This window comes from Macaca thibetana, chromosome 1, assembly GCF_024542745.1.
Source record: "Macaca thibetana thibetana isolate TM-01 chromosome 1, ASM2454274v1, whole genome shotgun sequence".
NCBI lineage: Eukaryota > Metazoa > Chordata > Mammalia > Primates > Cercopithecidae > Macaca > Macaca thibetana.
The window spans coordinates 69539579-69559504 of record NC_065578.1 but is presented as its reverse complement, the minus strand read 5'-3'; the positions used below and the strand labels follow the sequence as shown (position 1 = coordinate 69559504).

The 19926-nt window shown below is 40.9% G+C and overlaps 2 protein-coding genes across 4 annotated transcripts in view; both read left to right on the top strand.

Moving 5' to 3' along the window:
- The window catches only part of LRRC40 (leucine rich repeat containing 40), a 370991-nt gene that overhangs the window by 161524 nt on the left and 189541 nt on the right, over nt 1-19926 (top strand). The gene's annotated exons all lie outside the window — the stretch shown is intronic.
- Nucleotides 3541-19926, top strand: part of ANKRD13C (ankyrin repeat domain 13C) — an 87927-nt gene continuing 71541 nt past the window's right edge. For all 3 annotated transcript variants that reach the window (XM_050804626.1, XM_050804616.1, XM_050804606.1), the window contains exon 1: nt 3541-4368. In XM_050804626.1, coding sequence (XP_050660583.1) covers nt 3939-4368 — 430 coding nt within the window. In that variant the 5' untranslated portion in view covers nt 3541-3938. The remainder of the gene's footprint in view (nt 4369-19926) is intronic.

The following is a 19926-nucleotide window of genomic DNA, read 5'->3' as shown; positions in this document are numbered from 1 at the left end:
AAATAATAAATAAAGATGAATTTTATTTATTTATTTATTTTTCCTTTTTATTATACTTTAAGTTCTAGGGTACATGTGCACAACGTGCAAGTTTGTTACATATGTATACATGTGCCATGTTGGTGTGCTGCACCCATTAATTCGTCATTTACATTAGGTATATCTCCTAATGCTATCCCTCCCCTCTCCCCCCACCCCACAACAGGCCCCAGTGTGTGATGTTCCCCTTCTTGTTTCCAAGTGTTTTCATTGTTCAGTTCCCACCTATGAGTGAAAACATGTGGTGTTTGGTTTTCTATTCTTGCGACAGTTTGCTGAGAATGATGATTTACTTTTAAAACAGGTTACCTGTCACTCAGGCTGGTGTGCAGTGGTGCAATCCCAGTTCACTGCAGCCTTGGACTCCCGGGCTCAAGTGGGTCTCCCACCCCAGCCTCCTGAGTAGCTGGGACTACAGGTGTTCAGCACCACAGGTGGCTAATTTTTTTATATTTTTTGATAGAGATGGGATTCCACTATGTTGCCTAGGCTGGTTTCAAACTCCTGACCTCAAGTGATCCTCCCGCTTTGGTCTTTCAAAGTGTTGGGATTATAGGTGTGAGCTACCACACTTGGCCTGACTATTATTTTTGGTATGTATTTTACTGGAGGGATACTTAGGAGTTTCCACATTCCATGGGTGACATCCATGTCATTCATGGGTGACAGCCACTAATAAAGAAATTTCAAATCTAGGATCTAGTGATAGAATACTTCACAAGTATAATGAGATATAATTTGGTGTAGGTTTTTAGTAATAATAGTATGCTGGCCACTTTCCCTATACACACGCTTTGAATATTGGTGTTTTCAAGATTTTGTTCTATACTGGACCTTCTTAATTTCTCACTCTATAAACTCTTCTTTGGGGAACTCACCTACTTCCTGAGCATCAACTTCTGTGTAATAATAACTTCTGAATCCAGCCTATACCTGGTTCTCTATCACCTAAGGATCACTTGCAAATATCTAAAATGTAGACCATCTAACTCCCTACAGATAAGCAACTTTCAACTCAATATGCTAAGATTGAACTCATTTTTAAAAAAATCTCTTAAACCTTTTTCTGCCTCACTCTCACTAATTTGGTTCATGCTCTCATCATCTGAATTACCGCACACTTCTTTAAAATTCTGTTCTTGATGCTTATCTAAAGTATGAGTGACTGAATTTTCATTTATTTATTTATTTAGAGACGGAGTTTTGCTCTTCTCACCCAGGCTGCAGTGCAATGGCACGATCTTGGCTCACTGCAACCTCTACCTCCCAGGTTCAAGCGATTCTCCTGCCTCAGCCTCCTGAGTAGCTGGGATTACAGGTGCCCACCATGCCCAGCTAATTTTTGTATTTTTAGTAGAGACGGGGTTTCACCATGTTGACCAGGCTGGTTTTGAACTCCTGACCTCAGGTGATCCACCCACCTCGGTCTTCCAAAGTGGTGGGATTACAGGCATGAGCCACTGCGCCTGGCCTGAGTGACTGAATTTTCTAAAAAGGTGAATTGCATTATGCTATTCCCTGCTTTAAGTTCTCTAAAAAGACTATTCTCTCTCTTTTTTTTTTTTTTGGACAGAGTCTCACTGTGTCGCCGAGGCTGGAGTGCAGTGGCATGATCTCGGCCCACTGCAGCCCTGCCTCCTGGGTTCAAGCGATTCTTCTGCCTCAGCCTCCGGAGTAGCTGGGAGTACAGGCGAATGCCACCACATCCAGCTAATGTTTGTGTTTTTAGTAGAGAGGGGGTTTCACCATATTGGCCAGGCTGGTCTCAAACTCCTGACCTCATGATCCGCCTGCCTCGGCCTCCCAAAGAGCTGGGATTACAGGCGTGAGCCACCGCGCCTGGCCAAGTGTAAACTTTTAAGATGACATACAAAGCCCTGCATGACCTGGCCCTTCCTCTCTCTCTAGCCTTACAGTCAGATTTGATTATACCACATGCTAGCATTGAAGTATTGGGCAAGTTTTTTAAACTTGAAGTTAAAAAACTTCAAGTGAGGATATTAATGCTAATCAGGGGGAGATAACAGCATATAAAGTGCCAAGCATACTGCCTGGCTTAGCGTTAACAATAAATATTGGCTATTGTGGAAGAAGAAAATATTACTGCATGTATTTGTTCAATCTCTATTGCTGTCGCAAGAGGATGCTTTGAACTGCTGATTGGGTAATGTTTTAACATAAACGGAACTCTCCACTCCACTGAAAAAGAAAGAAAAGGAAGAAAGAGGTTTATTTGAATAGACTGGGAAGAAAATTGGAGGTGAAAAGTTGAGTGATCGGGGAGGATTAAGAGAGGCCCACAGAATTGTTTGTTTGTGGAGATGAGTTAGTGGTAGTATAAACTTCAGAAAGAAGAGATCTGGCTGAGCGCAGTGGCTCATGCCTGTAATCCCAGCACTTTGGGAGGCTGAGGCTGGCGGATCACTAAGGTCAGGGTTCAAGACCAGACTGGCCAACATGGCGAAACCCCGTCTCTACTAAAAGTACAAAAATTAGCTTGGTGGGGTGGCGCGGGCCTATAATCCCAGCTACTCTGGAGGCTGAGGCAGGAGAATCACTTGGACCTGGGAGATGGAGGTCGCAGTGAGCCGAGATCACACCACTGTACTCTAGCCTGGACTACAGAGGCGCTGTCAAAAAAAAAAAAAAAAAAAAAAAAAAAAAAGACCTGAAGTATTTGATGTCAGAATAGAGGGGAACTTTGGAGAGCTAAATGGGTTAAGATCTTTAGGATGTTTTACTAACCCCCATCCTTACCTCCTCAGTGGCCAGCTTTAGTTACTTTGTTAAAGCTTTATGGTTGGCAGATTCACGTTTCTTCAGAGTTTGACACTAGGTTGAGGTTGGCCATGAACTAATACAATTATATTTCAGTTACACGATTATTTGCGCTCCTTGAGTGTCTCCACCCTCATGTTAACTCTGACATCTGCCCGAAATTCATTCATCGAATACATATTTGAGTGGCCTCCCCTCTTTCCGTTTGCTGGACAGCCCATCATTTTCCAAAGTCAGCCCCTAAACTCTTCTATGAGTTTCCTGACAACTCAACACAAAAATTCGCCCCTCCCTTTTTTGCGTGCAACCCCGCCTCCTCTTTTAATTGTTTGGCTGTCATTCCTCTTGTATAGTGCTCCTTGCAATCAGGACAGGTGCTCTACATATTTGCTAGCTCGGTGTATGGCATGAAGTAGATGCTCAGTAAATGTTGATTGAACGAGTATTCTGTGCATCTCGGCGACATCACATCCTGCGTGCCGTGGCGTCATTCTGCATTCCTCTGCGGTAGGCGCAGATCCGGAGGGTTTAAGTGGTTGTTTATAACATGCACCGAACATATCCAACGCAGGCTGTGGCTTCAGACCGCCCACAAAAAGCGCGGTTGGTGGGAGTGCCGTCTCGAGGTCGGCTGGCAGCTGGGAAACTCCAGCTCGGGGCGGAAACACGCTGCCTGGGAGGCGCCGGCGCCTAGTGATTCTGGGAATACAAGGTGCGAGGGAGGGAGCCGGTGGCTCTCTTATCGCGGTGTTTCCTCTCTCTCTTCGCTCCCGGGGGGAGCTCTCGCGGGGGGAGCTCTCGCGAGAGGAGCAAGAGTAAGATGGCCGTACCCTGTTTTTCGGTGTGAGGCGGCGACGGCAGCTGCGACGGCGAGGCTGAGATCTTGATGTCGTGGGCACCTGAGCTCTAGCTCCCCCCAGCGAGCGCGCGTCCCTTCGTGCCTAGGCGAGAGCCGGCTCTTCCCCGGGAGATGCGTTTGTCCCAGGCTCGGGGGCGCAGTGGGAGTTCATGCTGCGCTGGAGGCTCCTGGCCACCGCTCTAATCGCCTTGGGCCGCCGCAGCGCCAGCTCCGTCGCCGGCGGTGAGCCTCCCGATTCCCCGCCTTGCCCCTGGCGGCGGCGATGACCGGGGAGAAGATCCGCTCACTGCGGAGGGACCACAAGCCCAGCAAAGAAGAAGGGGACCTGCTGGAGCCCGGGGATGAGGAAGCGGCGGCTGCCCTTGGCGGCACCTTTACCAGAAGCAGGATTGGCAAGGGCGGCAAATCTTGTCATAAGATCTTCAGTAACCATCACCACCGGCTGCAGCTGAAGGCAGCTCCGTCCTCCTCCAATCCCCCCGGCGCCCCGGCTCTGCCGCTGCACAATTCCTCCGTGACTGCCACCTCCCAGTCCCCGGCCCTTCTGGCCGGCACCAACCCCGTTGCTGTCGTCGCGGATGCAGGCAGTTGCCCTGCACACTACCCAGTGCACGAGTGCGTCTTCAAGGGGGATGTGAGGAGACTTTCCTCTCTCATCCGCACTCACAATATCGGGCAGAAAGATAATCACGGTGAGGAGTGCTAGCCCCTCTCCACCTCTCTCCTTCCCCGAGCCTAGGGTGTGCCTCCCCAGGCTTCTGGAATGCTAGGCCCCCCCTCCAGCAGACTCTTCTTTCCTCTCCTTTGCCCATCATCCGGGCCATTCGGTAAATCATGACCGACTCAGTAATAGCGTGCCAGTGGTCAGGGGGTTGGTTCTTGTGGGTGCAAAGGAATGTATCCTCCTTGCCCACTTCAAAGTTTCTCGTGAGAAGCTGTTTTGTTTGAGACAGGCCTTCGATTTGCTGATTCTGGACTGCCAGAAATTTTAGGTTGCCTCTCACCCAACCTGGTTTTCTCCCTTTGTTTATAGAGCTATGTATTTTTTATTTCTCTCCCCTTTCTCCCACCTTGGCATTTTAAATTTTGAACACATAAATTGCCCTCCTCCCTTCATTACTCATAACAGATCCCATCTTGACGGCAACTGGTTGTGATTCTGCCTGCCACCAGGTTGTTTCTTTTTTGTCTGCTTATAGTAAACTTAGAATGTTTGATTTCTGAAAGCCACACGGTAGAAATTTGTCGGTATTTGATACCTAGAACAGTTAGACTTCTCAACAGCCGATTTTTGTTGGAGTAGGGATTTGATGTTTTGCTTGTTTTAAGTAGATAATTGCTAATAGTAATGTCTAATCTTGATGACTGTGACTGAAAATAGAATTATGATTTTCATAGTAATTTTATCTTAGTCTATATTAACCATTTCTTTTTGCCTTGTAAGCTGAATTTTTTGTTTAATTCTAAAAAATCGTGTGACTGAGTTAACTTTTAAGCAAGAGTAAATTTATTAATGAAAACTAATGTGAACACTGACATTTTAACATTTAATAGGCCGTTTTAAACTGGGTAGTTGGCACATATTGTTGATCGCTCTGCTTTTAATATGAAAAGTGTATACATTCAGTTAGAACACGCTCAACCAACTTTCTGCTCAGAATGATATACGTATCAATGAAATATTTGCCTGTGAAATAAGTTCCCTTAATTCCATCGGATTGTAGGCTTTTTAGGACAAAAATTCAGATAAAAAAAGAGTAAGGTTTCTCTTGGCTGTATAATTCTCTAACAACTGCATTTGTTTTCCGAATTTACAATGTTGTAATGTAATAAAATCACCACCTATCATTTATCGTAAATCCCCAAAAAAGTATCTTAAAGTTGCAGCCAGTTTTTCATTCTTACATTTAAATTACTTAATCATTTTATTATTATAGTAGAAGCATAATGTTGTTTGTTGATTGATGATGGTAATTATATTCTAACCCTCTGGAAAACTGTTGTTAGTGGAAGATGGGTTGTAGCTTCAGTTTAGTAGTCAATTATTAGGAAGTTTTTCAAATTTGGTCTACATAGTAGCCATAGTTACATTACCTTGAAATATCCCTGAAACAGATAAAAAGTTTGAGAGTTAACTCCCTTTGAAATAAGAGATGGATGAGTATCACTGAAGGTATTGAATTACAGGATTATTGGGCTTCCCTGTCTTCAACCCAACATTTAGGAGTACATTTGTTTAAGTTCAAATTCTGTTCAAAGTAATTAGAATCCTATATACTCTTAAACTCTTGTTCTTAGCCCACTGAAATTCACTTTTTTAAAGTAAGGTTTTTTTATTGTGTGTAGCTGACCTTATATCGTTGATGTTTCTGATTAATGTAACCAGTGGTTCACATACCTGGGGTAAATATAATTGTTTTCCCCCCTGCAATGTGTACATGCTCATCTCCTACAGTGAGGCGTCCTAGGAACAGTGGCTTCAATTTAATGTGCTTCTTATTTAGTCTTTTTTTCTCCCATAGCCTCATAAATTTTTCGGATACGTTATTACTTTTAGTTTTGATCACTTAAACAAAAGCAACTGGGATAGGTGCGGGGGCTCACACCTGTAATCCCAGCAGTTTGGGAGGCCGAGGTGGATGGATTACTGAGGTCAGGAGTTCAAGACCAGCCTGACCAACATAGTGAAAGCCCGTCTCTACTGAAAATACAAAAATTAGCCTGGCATGGTGGTGCATGCCTGTAATCCCAGCTACTTGGCAAGCTGAGGCAGGAGGATCACTTGAACCCGGGAGACGGAGGTTGCAGTGAGCCGAGATCGTACCATTGCACTCCAGCCTGGGTAACAGAGACTCGGTCTCAAAAATAAAAATAAAAATAAAATAAATAAATAAAAGCTGTATATTCTCTTTGGATTGCTTTAACATAAATGCATAGCAGAATAATACACTCATACAGGTACATAGCAGAGCCAGACAATTATACCATGTATTACATAGTTTTATGTTCATCATAAGGATTCCTTTCCCAACATGGTGACAGTGATGATTATTGTCCTTATTATAGATACAATTTATCCAGTAGGTCAGCAGGGTGCTAAGTGTTTACATACATTGTAACATTTAATCCTCACAGCAGCCCTGCAAAGGAGTGCAGTGGAATCATCTGGTCTTGCTGTAGTCTCTGCCTCCCAGGTTCAAGCGATTCTTCTGCCTCAGCCTCCTGAGCAGCTGGGACCACAGGCGTGTGCCACCATGCCCGGCTAATTTTTGTATTTTTAGTAGAAACTGGGTTTCACCGTGTTGGCCAGGCCGATCTAAAACTCCTGGCCTCAGGTAATCCACCCACCTCGGCCTTCCAAAGTGCTGGGATTACAGGCATGAGCCACCGCGCCCAGCCCAAAGCAGATAGTTTTATACTCATTTTAAAAATAAGAAAAGTAAAGCCTAGAGAGGCAAGGAAACGTCACTAAAGTTACATAGTATAAATCTCAAAGCTATGAATCATAGCAAGGACTCCAAAGCATATCATGAACCTCTTTGTAAGTATTTCTATTGATTGGGACCCACTATATTGCAAGGAAGTCAATTCTCATAATGTGCATTTGGGGTTTTATAGCAAAATTCTTTATATTTTTTTCTCATTCCTTACAAGAGTCTTGTAAAGAGATTCTACCATTGGACAGCTCAGGTTTTGTGGAGCCCAGATCTCAGCCCTGTTTGTTACTTTTTTTTATATAATGGCCCACATAAATGGGCTACTTTGTCCACATGATAGCCCTTTAGAGATTTGGCAAGATTACCTTCAGGTTAAATATTCCTAACTTTTGTATCTATTCCTCATCACATTGTTTGTAAAGTATTTAGAATAGTCCCTGAAACATAGTAAATACTATATGTGTGTTAAATAAGTAAATGAAAATCTTCGTCATTGTTTAGTAGAACTTGTTTGTTAATTCTTCCCTTAGAAGATGGTGCCCAGAACTAACCTTATTGCTGGAGATATATTAGCCTCATTAGCAAAGACAACAGGGAGACTATATTGCTGTAAAGCAGCACACAGTTATGCAGTGCAAGAGTATGTTAATTAATTAATTTATTTTTTGTGATGGAATCTCACTCTGTTACCCAAGCTGAAGTACAGTGGTGCAATCTTGGCTCTCTGCAGCCTCCGTCTTCTGGGTTCAAGCAATTCTCCTGTCTCAGCCTCCTGAGTAACTAGGACTACAGGCATGCACTACCACACTGGCTAATTTTTATATTTTTGTATTTTTAGTAGAGATAGGGTTTCACCATGTTGGCCAGGCTGGTCTGGAACTCCTGACCTTAAGTGATCTGTGCACCTCAGCCTACTAAAGTGCTAGGATTACAGGCATGAGCCACCGTGCCTGCCCAAGAGTATGTTAATTTTTAAATTATGTTTTGTTCTCAAGTGATCTGCTGTCTTTCCATTCTATCCCTTCTTCTATGTATTTATTTTTTTAACCTCAACAAAGGACTTTAGCATTATTACATTTTATTTTGTTAGTTTTTTTTTTTTTTTTTTTTTTTTTTTTTTTGAGACGGAGTCTCGCTCTGTCCCCCAGGCTGGAGTGCAGTGGCGCCATCTCGGCTCACTGCAAGCTCCGCCTCCCCGGTTTACGCCATTTTCCTGCCTCAGCCTCCGGAGTAGCTGGGACTACAGGCGCCCGCCACCTTGCCCGGCTAGTTTTTCGTATTTTTTAGTAGAGACGGGGTTTCACCGTGTTAGCCAGGATGGTCTCGATCTCCTGACCTCGTCATCCGCCCGTCTCAGCCTCCCAAAGTGCTGGGATTACAGGCTTGAGCCACCGCGCCCGGCCATTTTGTTAGTTTTGGTCCTTTATTGTACCTGGAGAGCTTGTTGAATCCTGATTTGATCACTATTTAGTTCCGTTCATAAGCTATTTGAGTTTAAACTCTCTCTCATTTGGTAAAATTTTTTGGTATGTGTGTGCATTTGCAAGTTATTGACTTAAATTGAATAGGAGAAAGCATAGAGCTTTTAGTTTTGTGGTAAAATATTGGTTGAATAGGAATTTTTTTTTTGAGTCATCAGTTATTTTGTGAAGTATTGTATTCTGGGTCCAAACATATTTCTTGAGGTATGTTAAGTACAGTAACAGCTATAAAATCATGTATACATTGTATTCAAATATGCCTGATTGTGACTTATCACTTAATAACAGCTGTTTTTTGGATGGGGAAGAAATATTAAATGTACACAAAATTATGGAACTCTGTGTCTTTGGTTATATACCACTTTTTTCTTTAGTGTGAAATTAAAAGATTGAATCTAAGCCTTTTTCCACTGTCAGTGTAAGGATTTTTCTGAATCAATTTTTGCCATTGATAGTTTGGCAAAGGATCATGATGACATGACATTTTTTATAATTGATAATAATTTTACTTATTGAGAATTGAGAATATGAAACATATAGATTTTCTTGGTTTGACTATACTTCCTATTGGTTAGACTTGTAATTTTGTTTTTTCCCTTGAGTTAAATGTCCTTAAGAAGCTAAGCAGCTTCTCTTGGATGCTAGTCAGAAGCTTTTAGGTGCCAAAGTGATGAAAGTCCTGAACATATGAATTGCTCAAGCCAGCCTTTCCTAGATGTGAAAAATTTCTGATTTATTCTGAGAAATTTGGCAGTTTCTCCTGCCTTTAATTACGTTGCCTGGCAGGTGACAAGCCATCTTCTCTATATATACTTAATTTTAATTTTTCCTTGTTAATTTTCATATTTACTTATATTTTCATGGTAATATGTTCTTGAAGCTATTTCACACAATGTTAGAGATTTCGAATTATAAGTTAAAATTCAATTAAGAATATTCCTGCCGATGCAGTTGCCACAGGGAAGTGACAATGAAATGATTAATGTGTAAAATGTCTGCCTTGTGGCTGGCAGATTTCTTTAGCCAGTGATTGAAAAAAATCTCAATTTCAGAAAGATTAAAAAGGTGCAGGCCTGGCACGGTGGCTTACGCCTGTAATCCCAGCACTTTGGGAGGCCAAGGCAGGCTGATCATCTGAGGTCAGGGGTTCGAGACCAGCCTAACATGGTGAAACCCTGTTTCTACTAAAAATACAAAACATTAGCCGGGCATGGTGCCAGGCACCTGTAATCCTAGCCACTCGAGAGGCTGAGGCAGGAGAATCGCTTGAACCCAGGAGGTGGAGGTTGGGGTGAGCTGAGATTGTACCATTGCACTCCAGCTTGGGCAACAAGAGCTAAACTCCATCTCAAAAAAGAAAAAAAAAAAAAGTGCTTTTGAGGATTGAAAAGATAGGATAATCTATTTGGTGGCCATAGGGTATGTTTATTTTGGTTTATTCTGTATAAATTTTGTATCTTCCTTTTGATATATTTTTTTTCTCTGCTTTGTTTTAGTCACTAAAACTTTCATGATGGGTGATACAAAAGAATAATACGTAATAGATCTCTTTTAGAAGAGGTGACTATAAAGCTAATCTCTGCATGAAAAAAAAACAACAAAAACTTTAAGCTCCTGGTGAATAATTTTAACCAGGAGAGGGTTAAAATGATGGCTTGTGTTTAAAAGAACTTTAGTAGTTTTATGTTTGTTTATTTGCTTTTTGTTTTATAGGTTTTTTTAAACTTTGTTTTTGTAGGACAGACCTCAGTTTCCTTAGGAAGAAAGTGGTGTCTAGAGGCTCAAGTTTATAACACATTAAAGTGTGTTATACACCTTACCTGGGTGTGGGCGTGATTTGGTGGTGAAGTGTTACTCCATTGATCAGGGTTGATATAGTTGATCTTCATTATTAGATGAATGTCATCTTCCTTCTTTCTTGTCTTTCTTCACCATGTGCATCTCCAACAGAGTAGGACTGGCCTTGCATTAAGTGGCTGTGTTTCTTGATGGTGTCACCATTAGTACTATGGAACTTCACCCACTGCTTACAAATGTTGTGATAAGAACACATCTTCAGAACTGTGTCTTAAAAGGGAGGGAGGATCCTCTTCTCCCCTTTTCTGCACTGGGCTGCAATAGGAATAGAAATTCTGACCATCTAGCTTTGGCAAAAAAGGTAGCAGAAATGGGTGATTATTGGTGATGTTGGGTCCTGGGCATCCTCAGTGAGGTAGGAGAATTCTAGAGGACTCATTGGAGAATTGAGTTTTTGGTAGGATAGCTGCCCCAAGTTGATGCCATTCTTAAGTCATAAAAATCTACTTTAATTCAGAGTACAATGTAATTATCAGAATGCTTGGGTTCCAGAAAATGAGTGCAGTTCCTAGAGAATTGGATGGGGGCCAGGCAGGCAAACAATATGGTTCTGTTCCTATACCATTTATTTTCTTGAGGGAGAGCTGGGAGATCAGTTTTAGGGAAAGACTGAAGTATGTAAAATAGGGGTAGGAAAAAGGGAAAAGTTCTTTTGCCTTTTCTGTATTGATCAGATCAGGGTCATATCTGAGTTTGAGACCATGCTTCTCTATGAACTGGTTTTAATGATATTATTTAACCTCTGAAATAAGCAGATACAATAATATCTGCCTCTTGGAGCTTTATAGTCTCAAATGGGAAAAGGACTGAAATATTTTAACTCTGAAGGTTCGCACAATACCAATTAATATCAGTATGTTGCTCTCACCTTTGGTATTAAGTACCATCCTTCAGAAGCTACTCTTTCTTTCTGAGGTTTAGACAGGACTTCAATTGAGGGGTTATTTTGTTTTTGTTTTTGTTTTGTTGTTGTTTCTTTTGAGACGGAATTTCGCTCTTGTTGCCCAGGCTGGAGTGCAATGGTTTAATCTTGGCTCACCGCAACCTCTGCCTCCTGGGTTCAAGCAATTCTGTTGCCTCAGCCTCCTGAGTAGCTGGGATTACAGGCATGCACCACCAAACTCGGCTAATTTTGTGTTTTAGTAGAAATGAAGTTTCTCCATGTTAGTCAGGCTGGTCTCGAACTCCCGACCTCAGGTGATCCGCCCGTCTCGGCCTCCCAAAGTCCTGGGATTACAGGCGTGAGCCACTGTGCCCGGCCTCAATTGAGGTTTTATCTGATGGTTGAATTCATACTGTGTGTGAGTCTCCTAAAGGGTTAATTAGGTTTATTTGACTCTCCTATAAGTTACTTTTTGTTTACTATTGGTGTAGCTCAGTTGATTTCTTTTTTTTTTTTTTTGAGACGGAGTTTTTGCTCTTGTTGCCCAGGCTGGAGTGCAATGGCATGATTTCGGCTCACCGCAACCTCTTCCTCCCAGGTTCAAGTGATTCTCCTGCCTCAGCCTCCTGAGTAGCTGGGATTACAGGCATGTGCCACCACGCCCAGCTAATTTTGTATTTTTAGTAGAGACTGGATTTCTCCATGTTGGTCAGGCAGGTCTCAAACTCCTGACCTCAGGTGATCCGTCCACCTTGGCCTCCAAAAGTGCTGGGATTACAGGTATGAGCCACCGTGCCCAGCTATGAAGTTGGATTCTTGGCTGCAAATATCTTATCAGGCAGTTAATGCATGCCCTTTCTTAGCACTGTAGTGAGTTCTGTAAAAACTTATGCTATGTTACATATCCTCTTATGCATATATAGCTTTTGTTTGGTTTTCATACAGAATTAGGTGGAGACCTGCATTGTCCTAATATGAAATGCTTTTTGGAGAGTAAAATCAGATTTTGACAATGCTCTTCTGGTTCTTTATAGTTTCTTTTTTCTCTGATTTCATTCATTCAACAGATACTAAGCTTCTAATAATACGTGATGGACAGTGTTTTATGTACTGAGGTTATAGCAGTGAACAAAACTGACAAAGTGTCTGTTATAATGGAGCTTACATTCCAGTGGGAGAGACAGACAACAAACTAATAAATATATGATATGACTGATAATGATAAGTATTATAGAGTAAAATTAAGCAGAGGATAAAGAGTGCTGAGAGTACAGGGAAGGAAAAGTAGTAATTATTTCCTTGAGGTCAGAGTCAGGAAAGATACCAATGAATAAGAAATGTAAGCAGTTACCTAAAGAAAACTAGGGAGCAGATATCTGGCAGAACAGAGTTTCAAGCAGAAAATAGCAAAAGCAAAGGTACTACATTCAAGGAAAGAAAGGTTGACGTGGCTGGAACAAAGTAAGGGGGAGGGTGGTAAGAGATATGAGATTTGAGAGGCACAACTTTTTTAGACCCTTGCTAAGGATTTGGGGTTTTACTCAGAGCAATGTGGGAAGCTGTTTAAGGGTTTTGAGCAGAGGAGTAACACAATTTGATTTTAAAAGGCTCGCTCGGGCTGTTGTGTGAGGCAGGGGTCAGTATAAAAAACTATTATAGTTGGGGGAAACTGGGGGGGTGATAAGATAGAGCTGGTAGAAGTTGATGATGGATTTGATGTCAGATGATACATGTGTGTATATTTTAGTAATATATTAGCATTTTTGAGAGAAAATGCAGAAATTATCTCCTTTTACTGCTTGCTTGGATGGGACTTGAAGGAGTCTGTAGAATCTGGAGCTCTGTACTAGTACTTTTAATTTCCGGCTTTGTTCTATAGTTAGGGGGTGCACAAAGTCAAAACTATTTTTATAATAATATCTAGTCATTGCTTGCCTTTTTCACTGCAGACATTTTCATTGGTGGTTCAAAAGCAATGGTGAGTAAAATTGTTGACATCTTAGTGCAAGTCAGAGTAGCAAACTGGGCTGGTAGTCATTGTATTGTTCACTGCCATGCAAATTAATTTTTAATTTTAAAAATTAAAACAAGCCAATTTTACTTAATGTTTTTGATGAAACTGTAAAAATTATGAATTTTATTACATCCTAATCTTGAGTACATGCTTTTTTGGTATTTGTGACATAATTGGGATTGTGCCTTTTGCTCTTCTGCTGCATACCGCGCGGGTAAATAAGGGAAAACATTGTTAAACTGTTTGAGTGGTGAAGCCAGGCACAGTGGCTCATGCCTGTAATCCCAGCACTTTGGGAGGACGAGATGGGAGGATCACTTGAGGTCAGGAGTTCGAGACCAGCCTGGTCAACATAGTGAGACCCCATCTCTATTAAAAAGAAAGAAAAGAAAAATAGAAAAAAAAGTATTAGGAAAAAGTTTGAGGGGTATTTGAGCTGAGCTAGCCACCTTTTTCATGGAACACCATTTTTACTTCAAAGAAGAGTTTACAGGCAATCTGTAATTATCACAATTTGAATATTTGGCAATTTTTTTTGGAAAATAATGAAGTAAACCTATGACTTCAAGGAAAACAAGTGATAGTATTTGTTGTGAATGAAAAAACTGAAGCTTTCAAATGAAAAGTAGAAATTTGAAGAACTTACCTCTGCTATGGTAAGCTTGATGGGTTCCCAGTACATAAAAGACTGTTCTAGTTAGATTGGAGGTGATATTGCCAAATATGATTTTTTGCTGTTGTACAGTGAAATACGTCAGCATTTGAAGATTTCCATAACCTGGTCAACTGGTGTTTTTCAACTGATCAATGCATGGTGTTACAGAATCATGTATAGTACAAGATCCATTCAAAGCACAAGACAGATCAGTATATTTCAGTGTAACACAGTACAAAAAACTTACTGATATGATTTTAGATTTCATATTGCAATCTTTTTTTTTTTGAGATGGAGTATCGCTGTTCTTGCTCAGGCTGGAGTGCAATGGCGTGATCTTGGCTCACTGCAACCTGCGCCTCCTGGGTTCAAGTGATTCTCCTGCCTCAGCCTCCCGAGTAGCTGGGATTACAGACATGCACCACCACGTCCGGCTAATTTCGTATTTTTAGTAGAGACGGGGTTTCTCCATATTGGTCAGGCTGGTCCCAAACTTCCTACCTCAGGTGATCCACCTGCCTTGGCCTCCCAAAGTATTGGGATTACAGGTGTGAGCCACTGCGCCCGGCTGTGCAACCAACTTTTAAGAAGTGAATTTTGGTGTAGTAGCAAAGAAAAATATCCCCCAATTATCAGAAAAGGGTATTAAAATACTCCTACTCTCATCAACTGTGAATTTGTGTGAAGCATATATAAAAATGCAGCTGCCATCTTCTGTTAAGCCAGACATTAAAGAAATGTAATTTATTTTTATTTTTAATTAAATAATTTAAAATAGTACTGCTCTTGTCACTTATTTGTTTTGGAAAATGTAGTTAATTTTTTCATAAGAAATTTTATATTAACAGGTAATGAGTATTATAGTTCTAAAATTAATAAATTTAAAAATTTTTAAATCTGAATTTCTAATATGGTAAATATCAATAGATATATCTATACAAATGGTTTTGGGATCCTTAATAATTTTTAGAAGTATAAAGGAATCCTGAGATTCAAAAGCTTGAAAACTGTAAATACAGTAAAAAGAATATAAATTTTTGCGTCATTAACTGTCCTGGTTTCTAGATATGTAATTTTGGAAAATAACTACTATTAGGTCTATTTTTCTTCTTGAGAAATAGAAATAATATTTGTTTCATAGGATTATTGAGCAAATTAAATGAATAAGGTATCACAAGTATACAGCATAGTGCCTAACACATTTAAAGATACCCATGAAATGCCAGCGATTCTATTGATTATTTGTTTTTATTTATTCTTTTTTTTGAGATAGGGTCTCACTCTGTCATCCTGGCTGGAGTGCAATAGTGTGACCATGACTCTCTGCAGGTTTGACCTCCCACTCTCAGGCAATCCTCCCACCTCACCCTCCTGAGTAGATGAGACCACAGGCATACCACACTACCATGCCCAGCTAATATATATATATATATTTTTTGAGATGGAATCTCGCTCTGTTGCCCAGGCTGGAGTGCCGTGGCGTGATCTTGGCTCACTGCAACCTTCGCCTCCTGGGTTCAAACAATTCCCGTGTCTCAGCCTCCTGAGTAGCTGGGACTGCAGGCACCTGCCACCACACCTGGCTAATTTTTGTATTTTTAGTAGAGACAAGGTTTCACCTTGTTGCTCAGCTGGTCTTGAACTCCTGACCTCAGGTGATCTACCCGCCTCGGCCTCTGAAAGTGCTGGGATTACAGGCGTGAGCCACCGTGCCCAGCCCCCAGCTAAATTTTAAAAATTATTGTTTGCAGAGACAAGATCTCCCTATGTTGCATGGACTGGTGTTGAATTCCTGGGCTCAAGCAATCCTCCCACCTCAATGTTCCAAACTGTTGGGAATACAGGCTTGAGCCACTGTACCGGCCAGTGTTTTTTACATATTTTAAAATTAAAATCAGCCTGGTGTGGTGTCTCATGCCTATAATCCCAGCACTTTGGGAGGCTGAGGTGGGCGAATCACTTGAGGCTAGGAATTTGAGATTGGCCTGGCCAACACAGTTTTGCTAAACTCCATCCTTAATAAAAATACAAAAATTAGCCAGGCATGGTGGTACACGCCTGTAATTCCAGCTAGTCAGGAGGCTGAGGCATGGGACGCTGAGGCACAGGAGGTAAAGGCTGCAGTGAGCCGAGATGGCATCACTGCACTCCAGCCTGGGCAACAGAGAGACTTTGCCACAAACAAACCAACCTACCTAAAAGCTAAAGTGGTCTTAATATTACTGGATGTTTTTCACTTGTTCGACAAAACAGTTTGATTTAGTTTATCAAGTTAGAATGAAGGCGTTCAATTTCAGATTTAAAAAGTACGTATGAAAAGTTGATAGCAAAGTTTATTTCATGTTTTTATAATCCTTTGTGTAATAAATTAGCTTAAGCAGCAGGTTGAGGACATAGAAAACTGAGGAGATATTAGATGGAGGTAACTAGGATATTGGAGCACTTAGTTTTATGATATACTTGGTGGATACAGTAAATTCACTATTAGCCAGGTGGTGATGATGATGATTTTGCCATTTAAAATACTGAATTAGCACAGCATTATATTTAGCATCATAGTAGAAGGTATTTCTGTTTATATTCTTATCTGTAAAAAGAGGGATTGAATTGTTGAACTGACTTCTAGTTCATAAATCTTGTGATAATATGATTAAATTTGGACTTGTAATGGAAGGTTTCATTTGTAACTTCAGTAGGTACTGATGCTTTTACCCTCTCTTTTCTCTATGTTCTTGAGGGGTTAAGAAAACAAAGGATAATTATCCAGGAACATGGACACCTTGACTTCTTCACCTAGGTTATCTGTGTAGACTCTGGTGGACACTCCTTGACTTAAATTCAAAAATTTTTTGAATAGTTATTATATTCACATGCTTTAGAATTCTTAAAAATAAAAGGATACATTTTAAGTTTGCCTTTCACCAATCTCTACCTATCTAGTTCCCCTCCTGGGCAGCAACTAGTGTTATCAGTTCCTTATCTGTGTGTGTGTGTGTTTTTCTTTGTTTTTTTTTTTTAACCATTTGGAGCACGGTACTTCTTTTTCTTCCTGAAAGATAGAGAAGTGAAGAAAGGGAACTGTTGCCACCTCTTCCACTATTGAGACAAAAAGAGATATTCAGGAATTTATACATTTGATTGTAAACGTCTTTTCTTTTTTTTATTTCCCCCTCCACCGAGTTGGAGTCTCGCTCTGTCGCCCAGGCTGGAGTGCAATGGGCGATCTTGGCTCACTGCAACCTCTGCCTCCCAGGTTCAAGTCATTCTCCTGCCACAGCCTCCTGAGTAGCTGGGATTACAGGCATGCGCCATCATGCCCGGCTAATTTTTGTATTTTTAGTAGAGATGGGGTTTCAACATGTTGGTCAGGCTTGTCTCAAACTCATGACCTTGTGATCTGCCCGCTTCTGCCTCCCAAAGTGCTGGGATTACATGCATGAGCCACTGCTTCAGGCTCATCTCTTCTTTTTTACTGCCAAATGTGTATCTCCAGCCTATACTTCTCCTTTGAATTCTAGATTTTGTATTCGTCTTCACTTGGAATCTCAGAGTTGTTTTCAAATTAACTTGTCCAAATTGGAATTACCATTTTCTGCCTCCTTCCCTTTCACCTGGCCACCCATTCTTTTAAATTACATCGTTAACTATCTAGTTGCTCAAGCCAGTCACTGAGATCATTCTTTGTTTCACCACTTCTTACTCCCCATACACATATAATTAGCAAGTTATTTTGAACCAGTCTACTTCTGTCTCCTCTGCCCCCACATTGAGACTGACCAATTTTAATTATATTTTTTCCTGGGAATGTTGCATCAGACTCGTAACTGGTCTCTCTGTGTCCCCCTCCAATCTATTCTCTACATGAGAACAAGAATGATTTTAAAATGTAATTTGTATCATGCCACTTTCCTGCTATAGTAAAGTAAAATATGTATACCTTTCAGATAGATGAAAAAACAAAATGGAATAATAAAAATTGTCAATCTGGAGGAAGGTAAGAAGGATGAGCAAAAGGAATATAAAACAGGCAGGACAAATAGAAAACACAAAAAGGGGCTGGGCTGGTGGTGGCTCACACCTGTAATCCTAGCACTTTGGGAGGCTGAGGCAGGCAGATTGCTTGAGGTCAGGAGTTCAAGACCAGCCTGGCCAACATGGTGAAACCCTGTCTCTACTAAAATACAAAAATTAGCTGGTGTGGTGGCGCATGCCTATAATCCCAGCTACTCGGGAGGCTGAGGCAGGAGGATCTCTTGAACCTGGGAGGCGGAGGGTGCAGTGAGCCAAGATTGCACCACTCCATTCTAGCCTGGGTGACAGAGCGAAACTCCATCTCAAAAAAAAAAAAAAAAAAAGAAAACACAAAAAGGATGCTAGATTTAGACCCTGATATATCAGTAAATATATATGAAACTGGATTAAATGTTTCAGTTAAAAGACAAATACTGTCTTACTGTAGGATTAAAAACACCCAACTGCATGCAGTTGGAGACGTATCTAAAACATCAGGATGTTAAAAAGTTGAAAGTAAGAGGATTGAAAAATATATTCCATGCGAATACCAATTCAAAAAAGTTGGTATAGTGGTAATGGTGTTAATATCCTAATAGGTTTTTTTTTTTTTTTTGAGATGGAGTCTCACTGTGTCGCCCAGGCTGGAGTGCAGTGGTGTGATCTTGGCTGACTGCAACCTCCACCTCCTGGGTTCAAATGATTCTCCTGCCTCAGCCTCCTGAGTAGCTGGGACTACATGTGCACACCACCACACCTGGTTAATTTTTGTATTTTTGATAGAGACGGGGTTTCACCATATTGGCTAGGCTGGTCTCGAGCTCCTGACCTCGTGATCCGCCTGCCTCGGCCTCCGAAAGCGCTGGGATTACAGGCATGAGCCACCGTGCCTGCCCCCTAATAGGTTTTAAAACAGAAAACATTATCTGAAAAAAAGGTGCATGTCTCACAACGAAAAGTGGTTCAATTAACAAAGAATCTATGAAGATTTTAAGTTTGATTGCACTTGATAACATGGCTTCAAAATATATCAAGCAAAACTTGCTAGAATTACAAGAAGACATAGAAACCACAATTATAGTGGGAGATTTTTAACATTCCTCTCTTTGTAACCAAACAAGCCAACAACAACGACGACAAATCAATAAGGATATAAAAAACATGAACAACACCATTAAAATGGATCTTGTAGATTTATATGAAATGCTGAACCCAACAACTGCAGAATAAAAAGTTTTTTTTTTTTTTTCAAGGATATAGACAGCATTTACAAAAATTGGTCAGACTCAACCATAAAGCAAATCTCAATGCATTTCAGATGACTGAAATTACACTGCCCGTTCTCTGAACGCAATGCAGATAAGCTAGACATTTTTAAAAAGGTAGATATATTAGGAAAACGGCTGAAATATCGATCATCAAATCTGTTTTAATAAATTAGAAGAACAATTTTAAGTTGCTTAATTTCCCATTTTGAGTTTATTTTACCCAAATAAAATAGAAGTAATAAAAGAGCAGGAATGATTAAATTAGAAAAATAGAACAACAAAGCCAACACTTTGTTCTTTGAAAAGATGAATAAAATTAATAGGCCAGGCACAGTGACTCATGCCTGTAATCCCAGTATTTCGGAAGGCCGAGGTGGGAGGATTGCTTGAGTCCAGGATTTTGAGACCAGCTTGGGCAACATAGTGAGACATCTCTACTGAAAATTAAAAAAAAAATATTAGTCGGGTGTGGTGATGTGTGCCTGTAATCCCAGCTACTTGGGAGGCTGAGATGGGAGGATCACTTGAGCCTGGAAGGTTGAGGCTGCAGTGAGCCATGATTTTGCCACTGTACTCCAGCCTGGGTGACAGAGCAAGACCCTGTTTCAAAAAAAAAAAAAAAAAAAAAAAAAAAAAAAAAAATC